Source organism: Octopus sinensis, linkage group LG11, assembly GCF_006345805.1.
Source record: "Octopus sinensis linkage group LG11, ASM634580v1, whole genome shotgun sequence".
NCBI classification, from domain to species: domain Eukaryota; kingdom Metazoa; phylum Mollusca; class Cephalopoda; order Octopoda; family Octopodidae; genus Octopus; species Octopus sinensis.
The window spans coordinates 55,913,701-55,936,200 of NC_043007.1; the positions used below are offsets into that span (position 1 = coordinate 55,913,701).

The window sequence follows — 22,500 nt, forward strand, 5'->3', positions numbered from 1 at the left end:
AAGGCATCAAGGGCAATTGGAATAGAGTGCACAGTAGAACTATTACAAAAGGTTTGCCTCTTTGGCACGGCCAGAATAACCAGAAAAGTATTAGAGAGCTGACAAGAACGGATAGCATGGTACGATAGCCCGCTACGCATGAAAGACTTCAGGAGCTCCACGAAAACGTGTGATAAATAATAATAATAATAATAATAATATAATAATAATAATATATAGGCGGCTGGACGTGACAGAGGCTGGACGTGTTTTTCGCTGCTCTGACCTGTCAGCAGCTAACCCAGCAGGACAACTGAAAAAACAACTGTAAAAAACTGGAAGATCTACTGTTTTCTGTGAGTAATTTGAATTTCCCTCAAAATAAGTTAAGGAACTTACATATCTACAGCTTTGGACATACAAACGAACACCTAACAAAAAAAAATTAGAAACATAAATATCTCCAATTTTGTGTAAACATTTTGTCGTCCCTTCTTCCTTGACTATCAGAATAGGTAAAATTGCCTTTTATTGTAACAACACAATTAAATGCACGATAAAAAATTATGGAAGTAAGCACCTGCTAATATATACATACTGCACAATTACAAAAACTGTAAACCACAGCAAAACTTTTAAAAATAAAATAAAAATTCCAAAAGAAAAAGAAATTCAGAAATTCAAAAACCCGACAGGGTGAACCCGCTCTTCCCCCCACTGTTCCCAAAGACTGAAATATCTATAACTCCCTGTAAATATTTTAAATCTCCCTCAAAATAAAATAAGTTAGGAAACTTACATACCTACATCTATCGAACACACAAACGGTCAGCTTAAAATACAAAAAAAAAGACAAACAAACAAAAAAAATCTTTAATACGAGGGGCGTTCAATAAGTAATGCCCCTGACCCACTTCCCATAACTGTAGAGCAACGAAACTTGGCACAGTTATTAGTCCTTTTCTACATAGGAAGCACCCAGAGTTACGCATTTCTCCCATCGTTTGATGCAGCTCTGAAGACCGTTTTTGTAGAAGATCCCAGCTTGGTCCTCCAACCACGACGTGACTTCAGAAATCAAGGCTGCATCATCTGGGAAACGCTTTCCTTTCAAAAACAACTTCATGGCTGGGAAGAGGTGAAAATGAGAGGGTGCAAGGTCAGGAGAGTAGGGGGATGGGGGAGGAGTTCATAGCCGCACGCCTGTGCTTCTGATCTGGCGACACGCGAGTTGTGGACCGGAGCGTTGTCCTGCAGGAGGAGGATGCCTTTGCTGATCTTGCCCCTCCTCTTGATTTTGATAGCTTCTCTTAATTTCCTCAAAAGTGAAGCATAATAGGCTCCTGTAATTGTGGTACCCTTTGCCAGGAAATCTGTCATCACTACTCCGTCCTGGTCCCAGAAGACTGTGAGCATGACCTTGCCAGCGGAGGGCTGCACTCTTGCCTTCTTTGGAGGAGGTGAGTCACGGTCCTTCCATTGCATAGACTGGGCTTTGGTCTATGGATCATAGTGATGGACCCAGGTTTCATTCTGTGTAATCAGTCTTTTGAAAAATTTTGACTCATCTTCTTGGCACATCTCCAAATTCATCCTCGAGCACTCGACGCGTTCTTGCTTCTGGAAAGGCGTGAGCAACCTGGGAATCCATCTGGCAGACACCTTTTGCATATGCAAATGGTCATGAATGATAGTTTCCACAGATCCGGTACTAATCTTGACCTCATGGGCTATTTGGCGAATAGTTATGCGTCGATCTTCCAAAATGGCAGCCTCAACTTGACGGACAAATGCCTCATCAATAGCAGAAGGGGGGCGACCAGATCTGGGAGCTGTTTCCGCAGAGTTCCGACCATGTTTGAATTCATGATGCCAGCGTTTTACAAGGTCATATGATGGGGCATCATCACCATAAGTTACTTTCATTTCATCAAAAGTCTCCCGTGGTGTGCGTCCTTTCAAATACAGAAACTGGATCACTGCTCGACACTCAACAGGCTCCATTTCACACTTGACTCAGTTCAAACACCTGTAAATCAGAAACCACAATTAGTACAGAGCTGTAATTTACTACTTAATCTGAAGAGATATGAATAATTGCACATGCAAAATTTCAGCTAGATCAAACAACTGCAAATGGGTCAGGGGCATTACTTATTGAGCGTCCCTCGTATCTACAACTAATGTGGGATAACGTATCCTTTCCTCTCTCCCTGAGTTTTCGAAAATGTAAATATCATCCTCCTCTTTATTCGAAGAACACTATCGTTTCTCTCTGTGCAGTCATACAAAAGACCATATTTAGTAAATCTTAGAACTAGCCACAACTTGTTTTCTTTTCTAAACATTCTTTTTCCCATTGCAAAAGTCTTATTGTATTTTCCAAATGGATAGACAAACGAACATCTCAAGAATACTTAAAAACTTTAATATATTACCCAAATGCGTAAACACAACTCCTATTGCAACAACATAATTGAATTCAGAAATTTAAAAAATCATCGACGTGAATATCAGATAATATGTGTGTGTGAGTATACATATACATATACATATGTGTGTGGGTATATATATATATATATATATATATATATATATATATATATATACTTTGATACTTTGATAGGTTTCGGCCATTATTGGCCCAGGCCATGTCTAACTTAATAGCACCACCTGGTAAATATATATATATATATAGTTTTTTCCCCTTCCTACCATTAATTACAAATATAACAAGCTGAATTGCTTTTCAAGGCAGCGCTGAAAAAAAAAAAGTAAACAGGTTTGACCTCTCCTGACCTGAAATGTCCTTTGTCTCTTTGGCTATCTCTCAACCATCTGCTGAATCTATTTATAGACCTATAGAACATGACCTCTTCACCAACTACTCCCTCAAACAATGGTAGTAGTGGTGGTGATGGTGATAATGATAAAAATAAAAATAACAATAATAAGCTACTGCTGCGACTACACATAAAACAATATCATTGATGATGATGATGATGATGATGATGATGGTGATGATAATGATAATAATAATAACAATAATAACTGACAGATCCTTTTTTCCGTATTTTATTCTCATTTTTTCGAACTAACACAAGCAGAGTAAACCTTTCATAAGTTTAAAAATAAAAAAAAACTATGTTCGGAGATAAATCTATCAACAAAAAAAATACAGACAAATACAGATCTGCTAGCAATGTTTACGTGCAGGGAACCCTAAACTGACAGATCCGTCTCCTAATGTAAGAGTCGAAGCTCGTCATGCTTCAATGTCAACAAAACAAATTAAAAACCGCAATGGTCATCGCGCGGATGACAAAAGACCACGTACCCGAAAATTGAACCAAATTCTGATTGAAAAATCAGCTACTGGATCAAATCTTCCCAACACACAGGAGCTGGACGTACCCCACAACCAGAATATTCCAACAGATGGCCATCCATGCTCGTCACCAAATAATCAAAAGAAAAAGAAGGAAAAATGGTCTAGGGAAGATAATAAAGAAGTTCTTGCGGCCTTCTACCATGCCATATATTTCCCCACAGATAAATCTAACACTGTACAAACATACTTAAACTGGAGACAGAAACACCCTGAAGCAAGACCCTACATAGACAGTAACAAACTTGCCAACGTCAGAAGAAACATTATAAAAAAAAATTACTGACTGAAGTAGAGATTGATCAAATTAGACAAGCAGTGACGGATAAAATGAACGAAGCTGCTGCTAGAGAAGATAATACAGAGGAAATAATTATAGACCAGACCAGGGCTGAAAAAAACGAAGTAAGGATTGAAAGAGTGATTGAATAAGTGATAGGCAAAGTGAAATACTCCCTGAACCAATCATAAACACTAAGACAGATAAACATCAAATAAATAAAGAAAGTCACACAAATATTGACCCAACAGAACTACATGAGCTAAAAAATCAAATCATGATTGAAATGCTGAAAATTAAAGAAACCAGCATGGATGAACGCGATACACTCCCTAAAATTCGCAACTCTAACCAAAACCTGAAAATAATTGGTAAAATCCGGCTTACATCTAAGGATATAATTTCAGCTAATGATGTTGATATCATCGATCTCAACCACCTATACTATGCATCCGCGAAAATCTCAACGATCCTATGTGGTGAAAAGATTAGAAAACGGCAACATTCCCACAAAAAGCCTTCTTGCTAAGAGCGTTTGCAACAACAAATTAAACTATTTAGATCTGACATTGATTATTTGAAAAACCTTAAGGTTCAAAAGACTACCAAACCTACAAAAACCCCAAAATTACTGAAAAAATATAATATGAAAACTATACTTGATATTGATGCCACCATAGAAACCATCAAGCAAAAGGTATGTGCTAAAGCTGCCCGCATAGCGAGGTATGAAAAGCGTGATAGATTTTTCAAGGTCAACAACATGTTCAAAAATAACCCCAAAAATTTTTACAGGAAGATAGGAAAAACAGCAGTTACTGTAAAGTCTGTATCATCAAAAGAAGTGCAGGGATTTTGGAATAAAATTTGGGCAGAAGAAAAAACACACAACGAAAAGGCCCCCTGGATTGATAGAATATTTACAGAACTGGACTCCTTAGACGTAAGTATGAGATCATGGAGAACCACACTAACTTTGAACAGTGACAATGAATCTCTAAATGCTGGTGATGTAAAAATTTCATGTGGCATTTTCCAGGGTGACTCACTATCACAACTCCTCTTTTGTTTAGCCTTAATACCTCTCTCAAAACTGCTCAATGACGCGTAGTACGGATATAAAATGTTTGATAAAAATATAAATCATCTCATTTACATGGATGATTTAAAGCTCTTTGCAAAAAATAACCAACAACTCAAGGGCTTACTAGCGATTGTCAATCAATTTAGTGACGACATCAGAATGCTATTTGGCCTCGATAAATGTGCAAAAGCTACCTTTATCAAAGGAAAAATGACAGAAACATCTAACGTTAACCTTGACCAACAGAATATCATAAAAGAATTAGACCCAGTGGAGAGCTACAAGTACCTAGGGGTAATTGAAGTGGACGGAATAAGGCATTCAGAGATGAAGGAAAGGATCAGGAGAGAATGTTATCGAAGAGTGAGAGCAATACTCAAAACAGAGCTGAATGCGAGAAACAGGATCGATGCGATGAATGCATTAGCCATACCAGTCGTGACTTACAGTTTCAATATCGTTAACTGGTCAATTACTGAAATATGTCAGCTTGACAGAAAAATACGAAAACTGTTGACAATGCATAGAATGCACCACCCTAAGGCAGATACAGAACGACTTTATCTGCCGAGAAAAGAGGGAGGCCGTGGTCTTTTACAACTGGCAATGACAATGAAGATTGCTACAATTGGCCTAGACACCTACCTGGAAAAGTCTGAGGACTGGATGTTAAAACTTGTTTCAAAACAAGAAAGCATCATACTCAGTAACAAAACAGGCAAAGGAATATCTAAGTGAATTCCGAATACAACAAATTTCGGAATTAGAGATAGACATACAAGAAACAGGCACAGAAAAAGCTAAGCGCATTAAAACCCGTGCTAAAACTACGGCCTTAGATATTCTGAATGATAAATGGCAAGAAAACCTCTGTATGGCAAATACCCAAATAGAGCGAATAATGCAGATATTGACAAAGCCCTGACCCATCAATGGCTAATGGCCTCTGGCTTAAAATCTGAAACAGAGGGGTTTATCATAGCAGCTCAAGATCAATCCCTACCAACAAGAAACTACCAGGCCAACATATTAAAAAACGGCAGTCGCCCAACATGTCGTGTATGTCAACAACAAAAGGAAACCATTGATCATGTTGTCTCCAAGTACAGTCTTCTAGCGCCTACAGAGTATCTCAACAGGCATGATAGAGCTGCACAATATATTCACTGGGTAATTTGCAAAAACCTGGAGTTGCCCCATGAAAAAAACTGGTGGGAACACAAACCACCTCCAGTACTTGAAAATGACCACATCTCACTCCTCTGGAACTTCACCATTCAAACTGACAGAAAGATAGATGCAAATAGGCCAGACATCATATTGAAAGACTTCAGAAAAAGAACATGCCTCCTCATTGATATGACTGTCCCAATCGACATAAACGTATCTGTCAAGACCTACCAGAAACTGAGCAAATATAAAGATCTTGAAATAGAAATCAGCAAAATGTGGAACCTGAAGACTAAAACAATACCTGTTGTCATAGGTGCCCTGGGAATGATAGCGAAAGGGGCTGATTGCTACCTAACTCAGATACCAGGAAATCCCAAAATGGCAGAAATTCAAAAGATAGTACTCATGGGAACTGCTCATATCCTACGCAAAATACTTTCTATGTAATCTCAAGGTTTAAAACAAACAATTTTTATTTATTTATTTATCATTTTTTTAAATATTTTATTTTATTTGTTTTTTTAAATTTATTTATTAGACATTCACTAGTACAACACAACCCCCCCCCCAAAAAAAAATATATGGCACACTAGGCATAACAACAACGTGAACTGCCAATCTGTTGTCTCTTGAGGTCTCTTGGTGAGACTTGGAGCCAGCTTGTACAAATATAAAGCAAAAGTCAAACATAGAATAATAATAATAATAGCAACAACAACAACAACAGCAACATCGGCAGCAACAAAAACAACAACAACAACAATAATAATCCTTTCTACTGAAGGTACAAGGCCTGAAATTTGGATGAAAGGGACTAGTCGGTTACATCGACCCCAGCGTTTCACTCGTATTTAATTTATCGGCCTCGAAAACATGAAAAGCATAGTCGACCACGGCAAAATTTGAACGCAGAACGTAAAGACTGATGAAATGCTGCAAAGTATTGTGGCCGGCGTGCTAACAATTCTACCAGCTCATCGCCTTAATAATAATAATAATAATAATAATAATAATAATAATAATAACAACAACAACGATAATAATTATAATGATAATAATAATAATAATAATAATAATAATAATAATAATAATAATAATAATAATAATAATAACAACGATAATAATGATAATGATAACAAACGGTAATAAACGTCCTGATGCGTACCAGGTACTGGTTCTCATGGCTTCTGGTCTTAACTGATTGGAAGTGTTATCATATACATGTTTTGTCTTGGTATAAAACATGAGCTACAGCAAATATTCTACTCTGTACCACAGATTTGTGTCTCAGTTGTTTGACTTTAGCCAGTTGAACATGTCTCTTAGTGGCTGACAATATGTGCATCTCTGATCACGAGCAGAAGTAGTGGGGGAGCATCATAGCCATGTGTTGAGAGGGATTCTTTGGGGATTTGGATAATTAACCTCTGGAAACATAGGTGTTTCTTTCAACATCCTTAAATGAACCTTATTTTGAGAGGGACGGGCTACTCGACCTGAGGAAAATTCTAACTGGGCCCCACCTGCAAGGTGATGTGCTCTTTATCTTGATATGAGATTACCATGTCTCACACATATGCCTGGTATACCCTTATCAGACGGGTAGTCAAGATGGGTATATTGGGCTTCGCATATTTTACCCCAGTGTCATTTTAATAGCATGCACTGCTCTCTCACTCAATGATGATGATGATGATGATGATGATAACAACAACAACAACAACAATAATAATAATAATAATAATAATAATAATAATAATAATAATAATACCCCCACCACTACCACATGCCCTGTCACATTCAAAATCAAAGAAGAAAACATTCACAGTTATTTTAGAATGCATACACATTCACACAAACTCCAACTGACATACAAACTTTGTCTCTAACATACATAACGCAATAATTCTTTAATGTACATATACATGCCCATACGTGTGTACACAATCATAGATGCATATATATATATATATAAATACACACACACACATACATACATATGTGTGTGTGCCTGTGTGTATATGTTTATATGTGTGTTTTCGGGTTTTCCCTACCCCTTCACAACGCCAGCCCACTCTTCTTATTGCTACATAACTACCACCATGTTCCCCCACCATCACCGTCACCGCCGCAACCAACATGCAACCACAAAATCAACAGTAAACCATCCAGTTTCTATATTGATTTATCGATCTCCCTTCCGCCTCTATATATCATTTATTCTCTTTCCCACTAATTCCCCCTCCCCCATCCTCTCCTTTTTATTCTCCTTCATTGAACTATTTTCTCCGTTCCTTCTCCACCACCATGCACGGATACCAACCCTTCCCGTAACATTGTAACTTACATCACCGCCATCGCTCACACCTGCCACTTTCTTTAACATCAGCTGCTTCAGCACCACCATCACCACCAAACCAAATCCACCACCATTACCACTGTCACCCATCTCCATCGCGTGCACCACCGCCGTCACCACTACTACCACTGCCACCACCATCACAACCAGTACCATCACCTTTATGTCTATCACATCTCCGCTATCATCACCATCACTTTTCGCAACCATTAAGGAACTTTTGTGAGATAGCTCTATTTCCTAGAAATAGCAGCTCAGCCTTCCTCAAAACACTCCACCGTCATGTTGGATAACGAGATATTGGGTTTTATGTACATCGAAAAATGAGTGGATAGTCATGGCTGGATTGCCTCTTGATGTAGATCTAGGCGGAGGGGACTCAGCTATGGTCAAACAACAAACCGCACCACTACTTTTACTCAAAACCATCACCACGACAATAGCAATACTGACAACAAGCCACCATAACCTTTTCTGGTGACTCCATCACAACCGGCAACACTTTTACTTACACTACCACAGGCAGCACGACTAACACCGCTGTGAAACCATTGCAACAGTAAAAACTTATATATCATCACACACCACCATCGAAACACCACCAGTCTAGACACAACCAGCATCATCAGTACATACATCACTACTATAGACATACGCCATCTATATCAGTATCCGCAGACACCAACACCGCCATCATCATCATCACTACAGATAGTTGCAGCCACCACCACCACCACTACCACTACCACTTTCACAATCAACCAACACCGTCTGGTTCTCTGCTATAGTAATTCTTCAGTTAACATTTGCTTTAAGGCTGTTATCTATTTACTGCGATTGTTTCACCAGCCTCAACTATCATCCCGATATAATCCTTCCCTCCCACTTCCATAACCTTTGTTTATTTTTATCAACATTTTCCCTCCTTTTCTTGTTTCTTTCGTCCCCCTTGTGTTTCTCTGTTTCTCCTTGGGTGTTTTTCTGTCTTTTGCTAGTTCTCTTTATTAGTTTCTCTCTCTCTCTCTCTCTATTTTGCTTTCCCTGTTTCTTTTACTTGTTTCCATTTTCTGTATGTGTGTGTGTGTGTCGGACAATTCTCTGTCTGTTTGTCCGTCTGTCTCTCCCTCTCTCATTCTTCTTCTCTCTCTTTCTCTCCCTTTTTTCGTCTCGATTCGACATTTTTTTTTTTTTTGCTTTGGAATAATAAGTTCACTGAAGCCAAATCCTAACAGTACAAAGGCTGGGGGACACAAGTCTCGTTGCTTGCCACAAAGTCACGGTTAAGAGGTAACACATTAGCAAGAGCATTGTAGTGATGCAGCATCTAAGATTTATTTGTCCATGCTTCAGCCTTCTCTCAAATGTTCCGAGATTTCCGAGTAAAACTGATTCATTATCATCTGATCACTTGCAACATATGGATGAACGACACCGTACGAATAAAAAAATGACGATCAACATAGCTTGCATATTTTAGCAACTCTGAAATAATGTTTTATGATCTCAGCGATGGCTATCCAATTCACTGTGGCACCAGCATTTAAGTTTCGCTAATATAAACGTACACCTATGTTTCAGAAAGTTTCCATCAGTATTTGAACCATCACAAAGCTGTGACTAATGACTCGATTCTATTTTTGTTCTATCAATCGGCTCGGCACAGATTAAAATCTAAAGAGCAAGGTGATGCATCTTCAAATTATCTTTTAAAATCATGTGATACAAACTTTTTATAAATGCTTACTTCTTCAGGAACTTTGCGGAAAGTCAGGAGACGACTTTCACAGATCATAGTACACACTTTTGCAATGTAATCATCGTCCGTTGCAGTCGACGGTTATCTAGATTTCAGTTCATCTTCGTCGGATGATCTGTTCTTGCTGATTTGAAACGCCGGTACGACCCTTCACATTGTGTACAACTCAAGCAAATCTCCCCGTAGGACTGTTGCAACTTTAGAAAAGTCTTCTTAAAAGTCTTTTAAAAAATATAACAGAATTTTACACAAACCTGTTGACTTACTAAATCTATAATTGTTTAACTTTCGAGAGTTCGCTAAGTGTACGAAACATACGTTTACTCTTACCCGTTAGGTCGATGACTAACTGTGGCTAATAAAAGTAGATCAAGGTCACCAATATACAGCACTATTGTATTTCAATATGTGACTGCGTGTGTATCGTTGGTGATTTTCTTTCTCCGTCTTCCCTTCTTTGGACTTTTTCTATATTTCTGATGAAGAGCTCCGCTCGAAACGTGAAACCCTCTTTCTTTTCTTTCCTTTCCTGAGCGTCCAATAACACGGTACTTATTGCACGTCCTCGCGTTGTTGTTTTTTCTTGCTTGTTCATGTTTGGATTGACTATTGTATCGGTTACATTTGCGCAAAACTCCGACCTATTCTTTTGAAAAAAAAAGTAATGGTTATGCAGTCTTTTCTGCCATCAATAAGAGAAAACGTGCATCACCTTCATCAGAAGATGGTGAAGCACGTTTGTCTGCAAAAGTGCTTGCCTATAAAACTTTTCATGAACTGGCCTGTGTCATCTGATAAGGATGCTTAGTTAAACATATGCAACAAAATGTCAAATATTTTGTTCTAAAACTTCTGCTGAAAATACTGTAAACTGCCTGTTTGTCAAATCTCAGCATCATTAATCACGTTCTCCGTTCGACCATGTTCTCCGTTCGATCATGTTCTTCGTTATCTCCAATAGAACTTTAAATTAGACTTCCACCAGTTGCGTAATCAGTCAGTAGTACTGAAGCAACACAATGACAACATGTGAATTGCCGGTACATTATTAGTTTGGACATTCGCACGAACTAATTCTGAAAACATTGTATGTGATTTAGTTGGGTCTACCCTTACCTTTAAAAATAGTGATCTTATAGGATTCGAGTTAAAAGTAAACACAGAGGATATAGCAAACCTCTGCTGGAGACATTCCTCTTCATGCGTGAAGGTTTTTGTACCACTGACTTGTTAGCTCTACCGTACTAAATTGACATTGACCACGTGCTGTGTCAGTCTTAATACTCGCTTTCGCCAGCTGAATGGACTGAAGCAACATGAAATGCATTGTCTAAGGGCAGAACGTGACTCCAGGACCAGGAATCGAACGGGAGCTCACTTGCCTAATCGTAGCTCGTACTAAACAGGTTCTGTAAGTTTTGATTCTCATAGGAAGTCATTTTACTTCACACATCATAGTGATGCTTTTTCGGAATAGACATGAACGTCATAGAATCCTATTTCTCTTCGCCTAAACATGTAACTCATTTTTGATGGTAGAATAGATAAATGTTGTTCAGAAGGTTTTACCGTATTCAGTTTGCTGCTGTAATTACTGAGTTGACATCCACTCGAAGGCGACTTTGTAATGAAGTCCTTCTAGGTTGAATGAAACAAAGTACCATTTACGTACACCAGTACATAAATGGTACTTGTTTCATATTTTATTCCGCTCTTAAATTATCAGGCCTTGTGCCTATGTTAAAAATCAGTATTCTAATGAGAAATTTCACAAAATTTCACATTTTTATTTCTTCGTTTTACTTCATTTCTCTTGTGATGTCCATATCTTCCCATCCTTGTTTGTTTGTTTATTTATTCCAGTATTTATTTATTTCAATATTTTTCCATTACATTTTGTCTCTTTTTGTAATGATTTTTGTCAGACAAATAGATTTCACAATTGATCGTGTCAAAATTAGATCTTTTCCTACATACATTTCTTCTTTCTTTCTTTTTATTTCAGTCTTTTCCTTTCCCTTTCTTTCTTTCTTTTTATTTATTTATTCGTTTATTTTTTGCTAAGACTTGTTGCGAGTTTTCTTCCAGCCAATACACAAGACATGCTTACCACACACACTTATGTGTGTGTGTGTGTGTGTGTGTGTGTGTGTGTGTGTGGTGTGTGTGTGTGTGTGTGTATGTATGTATGTATGTATGTATGTATGTATGTATGTATGAGAGTATATTTGTGCATGTATCTCAATGTTTTTTTTTCGTAATGCCTTTTGTTACAAGAACATTAATTCTGGGAATGCATTTCGGTGCCATATATCTTCGGCACCGAACTTGCAACTAATACAATATAATGAAAACAAAGGCTGGCCTTTTCTTTCTATCCTTTTTCTGTTACATTTTGTAAAAAAGAGGTAAAGCAATAAAAATAAAAATAAATGTTAAAATAAAAAGTAATGAAATTTAATTGAAGCATTAAAATAGGAAGAAATTTAACTAGATTTCCATCCTCTTATTTGTTTAAATTTGAAAATATTTCTCTCTCTCTCTCTCTCTCTCTCTTTATTTATTTATTTTTTTTTTTGTAAAGGCACCTACTGAGTAATAGAGAGTCAATAACATTACGTCTTGCTTCATGGGACTTGGGCCTTTTACTTCCAAATGTGTAATTTTTAGAAATATATCTATATGAGGGGGTACTGAAACGTTCCTGGCTTTCAGGGTACGACGAAAGGCCAGGTTAGAGGACCAAACCTTACGGGGCTTAGAAAAACTGAAGGATCACTGCAATAAGTAAATGATCTTCCTGTATATTTTCTTTTACCCAAAGCCAGAACTTTTCAGCACACCACCGTAAATAAAGAAATTAGAAACCATTCATAAAATTGTCATGTGGGGAATGCACATAATCCAGTTATTTAATTAGCTGCTCTACAATGATAGAGAAAACGATTTGTGGAGTATAGCCGCGTGCATTTAAATTCTGAGCTCAACTCCCAACGAAGTCGACTTTGCTTTCGCCCCTCCGACGTTAAAAAAGTAAAGTACCAGTCATTTATTAGGGTCCATATATTCGACCCCTCCCACCAAATTGCTTGTTTTGTGTTTATATCAGAAATTATTAAAAGCAGTAGAGTGGCAGAATCGTTAGCGCTTCAATTTTTTGTGTTCAAGTCCTGCCGAGGTGAATTTTACTTTCATACTTCCTAGGTCAATAAAAATAAATTAAACGACTAACGTCTAACTTCTCCTCTTACATTTCTGATCTTATGTCAGTATTAGAAACAGGCGAACTGGCAGAACCGTTTAATACCTTATGATAATTGTTCCGGCTTTCTACGTTCTGAATTCAAGACTTTCCACTGTCAACATTGCTTTTTATCTTTCCACGTTCGATAAAATAAGGTGTCAAGCACTAGAGTCGATTTAATCAGTAAACACCTTCTCCCAAATGTCAAGCCTTGTGTCTCCTGCTGAATGTAGAGTTTAAGATTTTGGCCAAAATGTCAGCAATGAGGTTGGCCTTTGTCATGGTTGGTTTGGTCGGAAAAGCGCAAATGTGTACGAATTTCAACAGATCCATTGCGACGACCAATATCTCATGCGTTACATTACAGTGAGGATGGGAAAGAGGCTGTGTGAAAACCTCCGCTTCATGCATTGCATCACACAAGGGATGGAAAACAGTCAAATTCTTCCTTTAGTGTTAACCATCGCTACTTGACAGCAGCGCAAAAAGCCAGTTTCAGACCTGTTTTCATGCGCTAGATAGCAATGCAAATTGGAACTTACACATTGCCCAATTTGAATGGCCACTTCTCGAAACCATTTCATATCACGTGCTCGATCAGTCGGGTGTCACCTTTCTCGTCTCTTTTATATGTGCTGGCTCCCGACCCTTTACTTTGGAAGCTAGAGTGGGGTTATGTCGGAGCATGCAACTGACGTTACAGTAATTGTATCAGTCACTACAAAAGTGGACATAGTCGGCACCCTCATCGATGATATGAACAAAAGTAAATCCGGGTAAGTTGGTGAGTTTTCAGCTTGGCAACGGGAGAGACAACTATATGCCTCGAACAACATTGTAGATCGCTGGACAGACGCACCGGTTAAAGTGTTTGGTGTCTAATTCGGTACGGATATGCAGGTGGACGGGAAATGGGATGAGATTCCAAGCAGAGTGGCTAGCCTCATCCAAATATGTTCTCTTTATATCTTCAAATTGACTTTAAAATAATAACTTCGAATTAAAGATTATGATTTCAAAATCTGAAGAAAATAGCATTTTCCTACGAGTTATGATAACCATTTAAAACACAATTACATAATTCTATTAATATTTGGTTTAAGTATACGTCATAGATGTATGAAGAAGTATTTGTCAAAAATAGAATTTAACAGTATATACTTGTTGTAATAATTATTTTCACTCTTACCTGCTGTAATATGTAATCTATTTTCATTTACTAACATATATATATTTTTTTTTATTTTATTCTAGATCATGTGCTTCATTGCCATTTCCGTGGTTTCTTTGGTGACTGCTGTTGTCAGCATCCAATTGCTACGTCTTGGACTGGTCAGTCATACAACGGATGGACATACTTTCCAAAAAGAAAAGAAGGATATTCTGATTCTGATAGCTCTTGGTGGAGCCGGATTCGAGGGTTTAGTTTGCTTATTGTGTATCTTGTTTGGTTGTAAGTTGTCCAAGGTAACCAAAGAAGAACTGTCTAAAAAACGGGAAGGAATGTTTCACGTGAAAGTTCTAGGACAAAAAGATATAGTGGTGGTGTCTCAAACGAAGACTGAAGCCTATAATAACACAACAGCATTGTGATGTTAAAATGATCCTAAATTCAAAGAAGAAAAAATATTAAAAAAAAAATTACAATAAACTTAGTTTCAGAAAATAAAAATGTGACACAGACTATTGTCAGAACTATGAATGCTAGCTCAAGCAAAATAATAAAAATGGTGAGATATTCATAATTCTGACGTTAGTCGTCGAAAATTATTAAATTATAGTTATGGATTAAGAACTGATATATATATATATATATATATACATATATACATATATACATATATACATATATATATGTATATGTCTATATATATATATATATGCATTTATATATGCAGATACATTTAATGCATACATGTATAGATGTATGGATGCATATATATAAACATGTAGGTGTTTATACATATAAATATATATGCATAGACGCATACATATATATACTCAAACATACAGACACATATACATATACGGGCATATATATGTATGTACATATATGTTTGTGTGTGTATGCATGTGTATGCATGTATGTATGTATTTATATATGTATGCATATATATATATATATATATGTGTGTGTGTGTGTGTGTGTGTGTGTGTGTGTATATGTGTGTGTGTATGTGTGCGTGCAAAGTGTTAACAGAGGGATTACTTTTAAAAACTGATAAAATGAGAAGTTAAATTTCAAAACATTAAAAAGCATACACAAAAAATCAAATCAAATGAAACTCTACTGATATACAGATGAAAATTCATGAACTGCTCCTGAAATTCTAAAATTATTTCTCGCCAAGGGGAGGAGGGTGAGAAAATATTTTCGGTTATTTTGTAACTTATTATTTTAAAAAACGTTTAAATTCTTTTCAAATTTAAATGTTTTATTTACAATAATCATTTTTTATTGTGTTGTTGCTTTTATATGCTATATTGCGCGTGTGTATGTGTGTGTATTTATATGTTTGTGTATACGAGTATATATATATATAAATCAATATCTAAATATCTATTTGTCTACCTGTATACATACATGTATGCACACCACACACGCACACACACATATATATACACACGCAACCCCCACACATATATACACACACACATATCGTCAAACAACGTTTTACTGGTTATAGCACATAACTGATTGGAGTGTTACAATCAGTTTCAGGCCGAATATTGCCATGAGACAATATTGACGATTCTTCAAACATGCTGGCCGGAAGCACGTAGCCTCTTTTATACTGGAGGAGCACAGACTCTATGTTGTTTCGATGATGTCATAAGGGTGTAACGAAATATTGCGAAAAAATAGTTTTGGAGAAAAATTATTTTGCTGAGAAATGAGAGTGTTATTTTCAAATTCGTGCTCATGAGAGCAGCTACAGAAATTTCAAAAATTCCACAATATCGCCTTTCGAGTCCAGGAAAGCCCCTGGATAGTGTGAATTTTTAAAGAATGATTCTCTTGTCCTTTTCATTATCTTAATGGAAGTAAGAGATGCAGACTCTGCTTGGCAAAGAAGAGAATCCTTCTAAATAGTTCACACGATCCAGGTGCTTTACCGAGCTTAAAAGCGAAATTTTCGAATGCTACCCCCATGAGCGTAAATTCGTTTTTGCCATTTAGTCATATCCGTTTTTTACACTAAAGAACGATATACACACAGCTTACACATTTCACTCACGGCTAATACCAATCGATGAGGAATAACTCTTTTTTCTCCCATAGAGCATGATTCTCCCCAAAGTATCTTTTCACATTTCGTTCCACCCTTTTGCACCACCGATTATATAAAAATACAGATTATATCAAAATATTATTATCATCGATTATATAAAATTACCGCTGTATTTCTTTTATTGACAATGCTTTTATTTCCGACATAAGGAAAACTAAATCATTATATGTACATATATACAAACATACATAAAAACATACATACACATACGCGCGCACACATGAGTATATAGTGAAATCAACCGATTAAACATAAAGTATATGCATATTACGTAATTTAAACGAGACACAACACAAATATGAATACTTGATATATAGTCCATGTATGCATTTACCAAATTTTCGACGTCAATTACAAAAATCACCTTTACATTTACATCGACAACCACACACATTCCACATACACACACACACACACACACATACATACATATATATATGTATACACCATGGGCATATATATTTATACATATATATATATATATATATATATATAAATATATGATAAAAGATATTTATAAGATATATTTTACCTTGATCTATGTCTATCTCTTTATTTCTCCCCCGCATTTCTCCCTCTCTCTCTCTCTCTCTCTATATATATATATATATATATATATATATATATCTATATATATATATATATACCATATATATATATATGTATGTGTGTATATATATATATATATATATATGGACATATACATATCTAACAAATATGTTTTTCTTTGATTATATACATCTATGTCTACATGAATGTATGCATAAGTGTATGTATATATGAATACATACATCTTTCAAAATGAATCTCTGTCTCGAGTTTATGTGTTGTTCTATGCATTGTATATCTCTTCAACTTCAATCAATGCTTTAATAGAATCAGTCCGAAATTCAGTATATTTGAAGAGCATCATATATTTCGTTTGTCCGATATCGATGAGGCTAGTACCGTTGCCATGGTTGATAGATATGGTTCTTATACGTCTGGACATGTGCTTGCGTATACATATTTATATGGATATTGTAATTTAAAAAATTTTCCCTTTTTTTTTCATGTAAGTTTATTTATTTCGTATATATCAAAGTGCATATATATATATATATATATATATATTCTTTTCCTCTCGCTCTCACTCTCTCTCCCTCTTTATGTGTGTTTATATATATATATATATATATATATATATATATATATATATATATATATATATGCGTATGTGAGTGTGTGCATACATGCTTGTGTGTTTACACAAGACGCTATAATTTTACGCATGTGAACTTCTTTCTAAACTTGCATAAACCTGAGTATGTGTGTGCGTGAATGCGTTCGAGAGAGGGAGAAAGAGAAGAATAAGAGAGAGAGAGAAAGAGAGAGAGAGGAGAGAGAGAGAGAGAGAGAGAGAGAGAGAGAGAGAGAGAGAAAGACTTGTCTATTAATTAATATGTGTTAAGAACCTTATGTTCACACATATATGCAAATAATAGTGTGAACTGTATACACACAGAAATATAACCTGATGTGTGTGTGTGTGTGTGTGTGTGTGTGTGTGTGTGTGTGTATGTGTGTGCGTGGTAAGTATTTTGCTTACCAACCACATGGTTCCGGATTCAGTCCCACTGCGTGGCACCTTGGGCAAGTGTCTTCTACTGTAGCCTCGTGTCGACCAAAGCCTTGTGAGTGGATTTGGTAGACGGTAATTGAAAGACCGTCGTATATATATATATATATATGTATATATATATATATATATGTGTGTGTGCGTGTGTCCTCACCATCGCTTGACAACCAATGTTGATGTGTTTACGACTCCGTGATTTAGTGGTTCGGCAAAAGGGACCGCTAGAATAAGTACTAGGCTCACAAAGAATAAATCCTGGGTCGATTTGCTCAACTAAAGGTGGTGCTCCAGCATAGCCGCAGTAAGATGACTAAAACAAATAAAAGAATAAAAGAATACATGTTTGTTTATACACACACGTGCGCGCGCGCGTGCACACACACACACACACACACACACTTTTGTACAATCATGCATATAATTGCTTTAACTAGTGTGCTAATGTGTGTGTATGTGTGCGTGCGTGCATGTGTGCATCATCATCATCGTCATGATCATCATTGAACGTTTGAATTCCATTCTATTATGGGTTAGATGTCCTTCCTAACGCTAACTGCTTTACAGAGTTTGCTGGGTGCCTTCTTTCGTAGCACCGGCACTAGTGAAGTCACTAGTACACGACACAATCCCTCGAATGAGTGGCGATGCATTATTGAAGGAAATGTCTTTGTGCAAGGTCGAAAAGTTAAAGTATAATAGGGGGACATGAACAGATGTCTTCTTGTAGCGGAAATACATGGCTACTCCAGCTAGAAAGAGAGGATGGTAAAGATGAGGTATCAGAGCGTACCCTCAAAATTGAATAAAGTGAATAAAGAGGGCTTTGGGGCAAAGAATAGGGACCTATCCATTCAAAGATGACCGAGTAGATAGATTTACAAGTATGTCAAAGGAGAGTGACAAACAGTTAAAAACAGGAATAGAGAAGTATGCAGTAAATGGTGAACAGGGGCGAAGATGTAGACAGTAGTGAAGAAGACAGTTTGGGAGAAAGATGAAGGAAAATCGAAGTGGGTCTGGGAGGAAGAGGTGATAGGTGGTAATACAGAAAAAAAGAGAGGTGGAGAGCAACAATGTAATAAAACCGCACATAGATGAGAAATAGGGAGATGATGTGAAGTGTGTGGAGTGAGAGAAAAAAGAGAAAGAGAGGGAGAGAGGGTGCACAATGACAGAGACAGCGCTCAGAGCTACGTAGGTGGTAGATATAGTGAGTGAGAAAAAAGTAGGGGAAGGGGTGACGATAGCAGATATTAATGTAACTGAGTGCCGAAGTTAGAAGGGTGTAGGAGTGATGAGTGTTATGAAGACGAGTCGTGGGGAAGTCTTGACTGGTAGAAATCGGGTGCAGAGACACAGGCATTAATGATATGCTTTTAGGATCTTGTATTTGGCTGAGATAGATTGGTCTGCGAATCGCCTATTATCTGGGACCTTTGTCATTTCTTCCGTGGGGCTCAAATACCCAGGGGTCTGTCTTCACTAGATCGTCTCACGTCTTCTTGGCTCTCTCTCTCTCTCTCTCTCTCTCTTCTACATTTTCCTTCCACGTTTAGCGATTGTCACTTCTTTATACTGTTATTCTCCTCCATATACATCATATTATCATACCAGCACAGATTTCTTCCTTTTGCACTATATCTGAATACCTCTTATACTCAATTTTATATCAATACATCATTTTGTGTACAGTGGTGTTGCACATCTAGTGGGCCATGCTAACTTCATTCCTTTCTCGTCTTCGCATATCCAATGCGTTCACGACCCCCGATTCACTACCATGCAACATTGTTGTTCGTATAAAAGCATTATACAATCTGTTTTCCACTTTGAGAGAGAAACTATTAATTAGCAACAATTGAATGTTCTCTAGCCGGAAAACTATTCTTTCAGAACATCCTTCTCTACTGCTAATTAGATCACGTAGATAACAAAAACTATCTAATACCTCCAACCATATCTCTGGGCATTCAAGAAAATCTATTGCCCGTATGTGTATTTCTCCTGCGTGTCTAACAGAGTTTACTTTCTCTGTTTATCATCTTGTGATTTCATGGCGCCTCTTATGTGTCCATACTTTGCACTGGTTATACCTCTGTAATTATTTCTTTCTTAGGCATCATCTTCTCTATTGACTATTATGCTTCTACACCAGTTGTTAGGTATGGTTCATGTATGGGCAACTAGTCCAGATATTTTAAGCATTGCAGCAGTAATTCCTGGTGGACTAGGGGCTTTCCTTGTATCCCTATTCGTAATTACTTCATCTCTCATACTAAAATGGCTAGTCTCTTTCTAAAGTTCACATTTAGAAGACTCTCTTTTCTCCCACACATTCTCCACGTTGAGAAAGATTTCATTGTAGCACTTCTTTTCAGTGAAAATGTACAATTATCCATCTGTACACATGTCTCAATTTTATCTGATACTCTGTTTTGCCTCATGCCTCTGGTCTTTACGTTGTAGAATATTGGCAAAACTTTTTCTTTTCTGCTGAATAAAGCAGCCACTAACTACTTGATATAGTCCTCCACTGCCTCCGTTCTTCCAATACTCTTAAACCTTTGCTTTTATAGCTCAGTCACTTGATCCACCACCACAACATCAACCTTGGTCTGGCTGGAACTTTGCACCGTCGCCCTCTGTAAGTTGTCCTGCAAAAACTTCTGTTGTCGTCTACATTACATGTTTAGTGTTTTCTCCCTCTTACCAAACATTTCAGTGAGGACTTCTCTACATCTCTGACCGTTCAATGAATCTTTAAGTTTCCATATCTTCCTTTTCAAGACTGATTTGTATTTCTGAGTCCTTGTAGCTCTAACTTTCAAGTTAGAAACCATTAACCTATGTTGGGTCGTACGTTCTTCAACAAGGAAACACTTTGCAATTCAACCATCTATCTATCTATCTATCTATCTATCTATCTATCTATCTATCTATCTATCTATCTATCTATCTATCTATCTATCTATCTATCTATCTATCTGTCTGTCTGTCTGTCTGTCTGTCTGTCTGTCTGTCTGTCTGTCTATGTATCTATCTATCCTATTTTATAGTGAGAATGTAGTCAATCTGGTTTCTGTGATCACCAGATTGATGGTTGATCAAGTAACTGCCTAGTTTCCTAAATTTAGGCAGACTTCTCTTGTACATTATCAAATATACAAATATTAATATTACTGTTACTGAACTGCCATTTCTCCAGATACTCAAACATTCAGGGTAAAATAAATAAACAGATGGATTACAAACTTTAGTTGTTGGGGTGGGGACATCGTGTATGTCTAACATTATGATAGTGGTGATGGGGATGGTGAAAGTGGGTGGGAAAATAGAGAAAGTCTTTAAGTATCTAAAAGATTAATGAAAGTCTTATTTTGAACTTGAAAATGTTTGAAAATTTTACTAAAAGCAATACAATGCTTAAATATGTATATATTACAAGAATATTAATGCATGCTGAAAGGAAAACTATAATATTGGTTACAAACGAGATATGAATGAGAATGATAAATATATCAAGCGATTATATTACATACTTAAAGAAAAAGTAAAGCAATTATTACAACTTAGCCTCATTATTATTCGTACGTCCCAACAGCAAATGTATGTATATGGATGTGTGTATGTATATGTAAAACTGACAGTGAATGCATGTGTATGGATATGTAAAATTACACTTTCTCTGGCACAGCATTCACAAATATATGCCTACTTTCAAGTTATCTCCACATAATTTGCACTTGAAGACATTCTATCTTCAGCTGTTGTTTGGAGATAACCATGGTATCAATAGTTAGAGATACCTTCACTATCTTCAGTTACCTCCACTGCCACTATTTCTATTAAGCTATCAGGGAATATTCTGAAGATCAACACCTGACTGTAGCTTCTACCAATCTGCCCTATTTCCACCACTATACATGCATGTGGTATGTGTGCGGTGTATCTACATACATATATAGTGTATAAGAAGTGTATCCACTTATAAAAATAATTCTGCCTTGAAGTTACTCCTATCTAAACCAAGCTAACATTGAGAAGTATATGTTACATGAAAAACACAAATTAATCATTTCATTATTTGCCAACACCGAGCTGTGAATGCATGCAACAAAAATAAGATTTCTGAATACTACTACTACTACTACTACTACTACTACTACTACTACTACTACAAAACTGTTGTTGTATATCTAAAAACCAATATCATCAACAATAATTTAGCTAAAACATACACCGGTTTCTGCCTGAAGATGATTGCATTGAAACTGACATGTTGACATGCTGTATTAGGTAGAAATAATGTTGATGGAAGTGGGGAGA

At 36.7% G+C, this 22,500-nt stretch overlaps 1 protein-coding gene across 2 annotated transcripts in view; it reads left to right on the plus strand.

Annotated features, from left to right (window-relative positions):
* The window catches only part of LOC115217408, a 284,438-nt gene that overhangs the window by 223,700 nt on the left and 38,238 nt on the right, over positions 1 to 22,500 (plus strand). Inside the window, exon 3 of one of the 2 annotated variants that reach the window (XM_029787099.2) lies at positions 14,518 to 14,977. The exons of the other annotated variant lie outside the window; for it this stretch is intronic. Coding sequence (XP_029642959.1) covers positions 14,518 to 14,856 — 339 coding nt within the window. The 3' untranslated portion in view covers positions 14,857 to 14,977. Of the gene's footprint in view, positions 1 to 14,517; positions 14,978 to 22,500 lie in introns of those variants that run through there. 2 annotated transcript variants of the gene reach the window in all.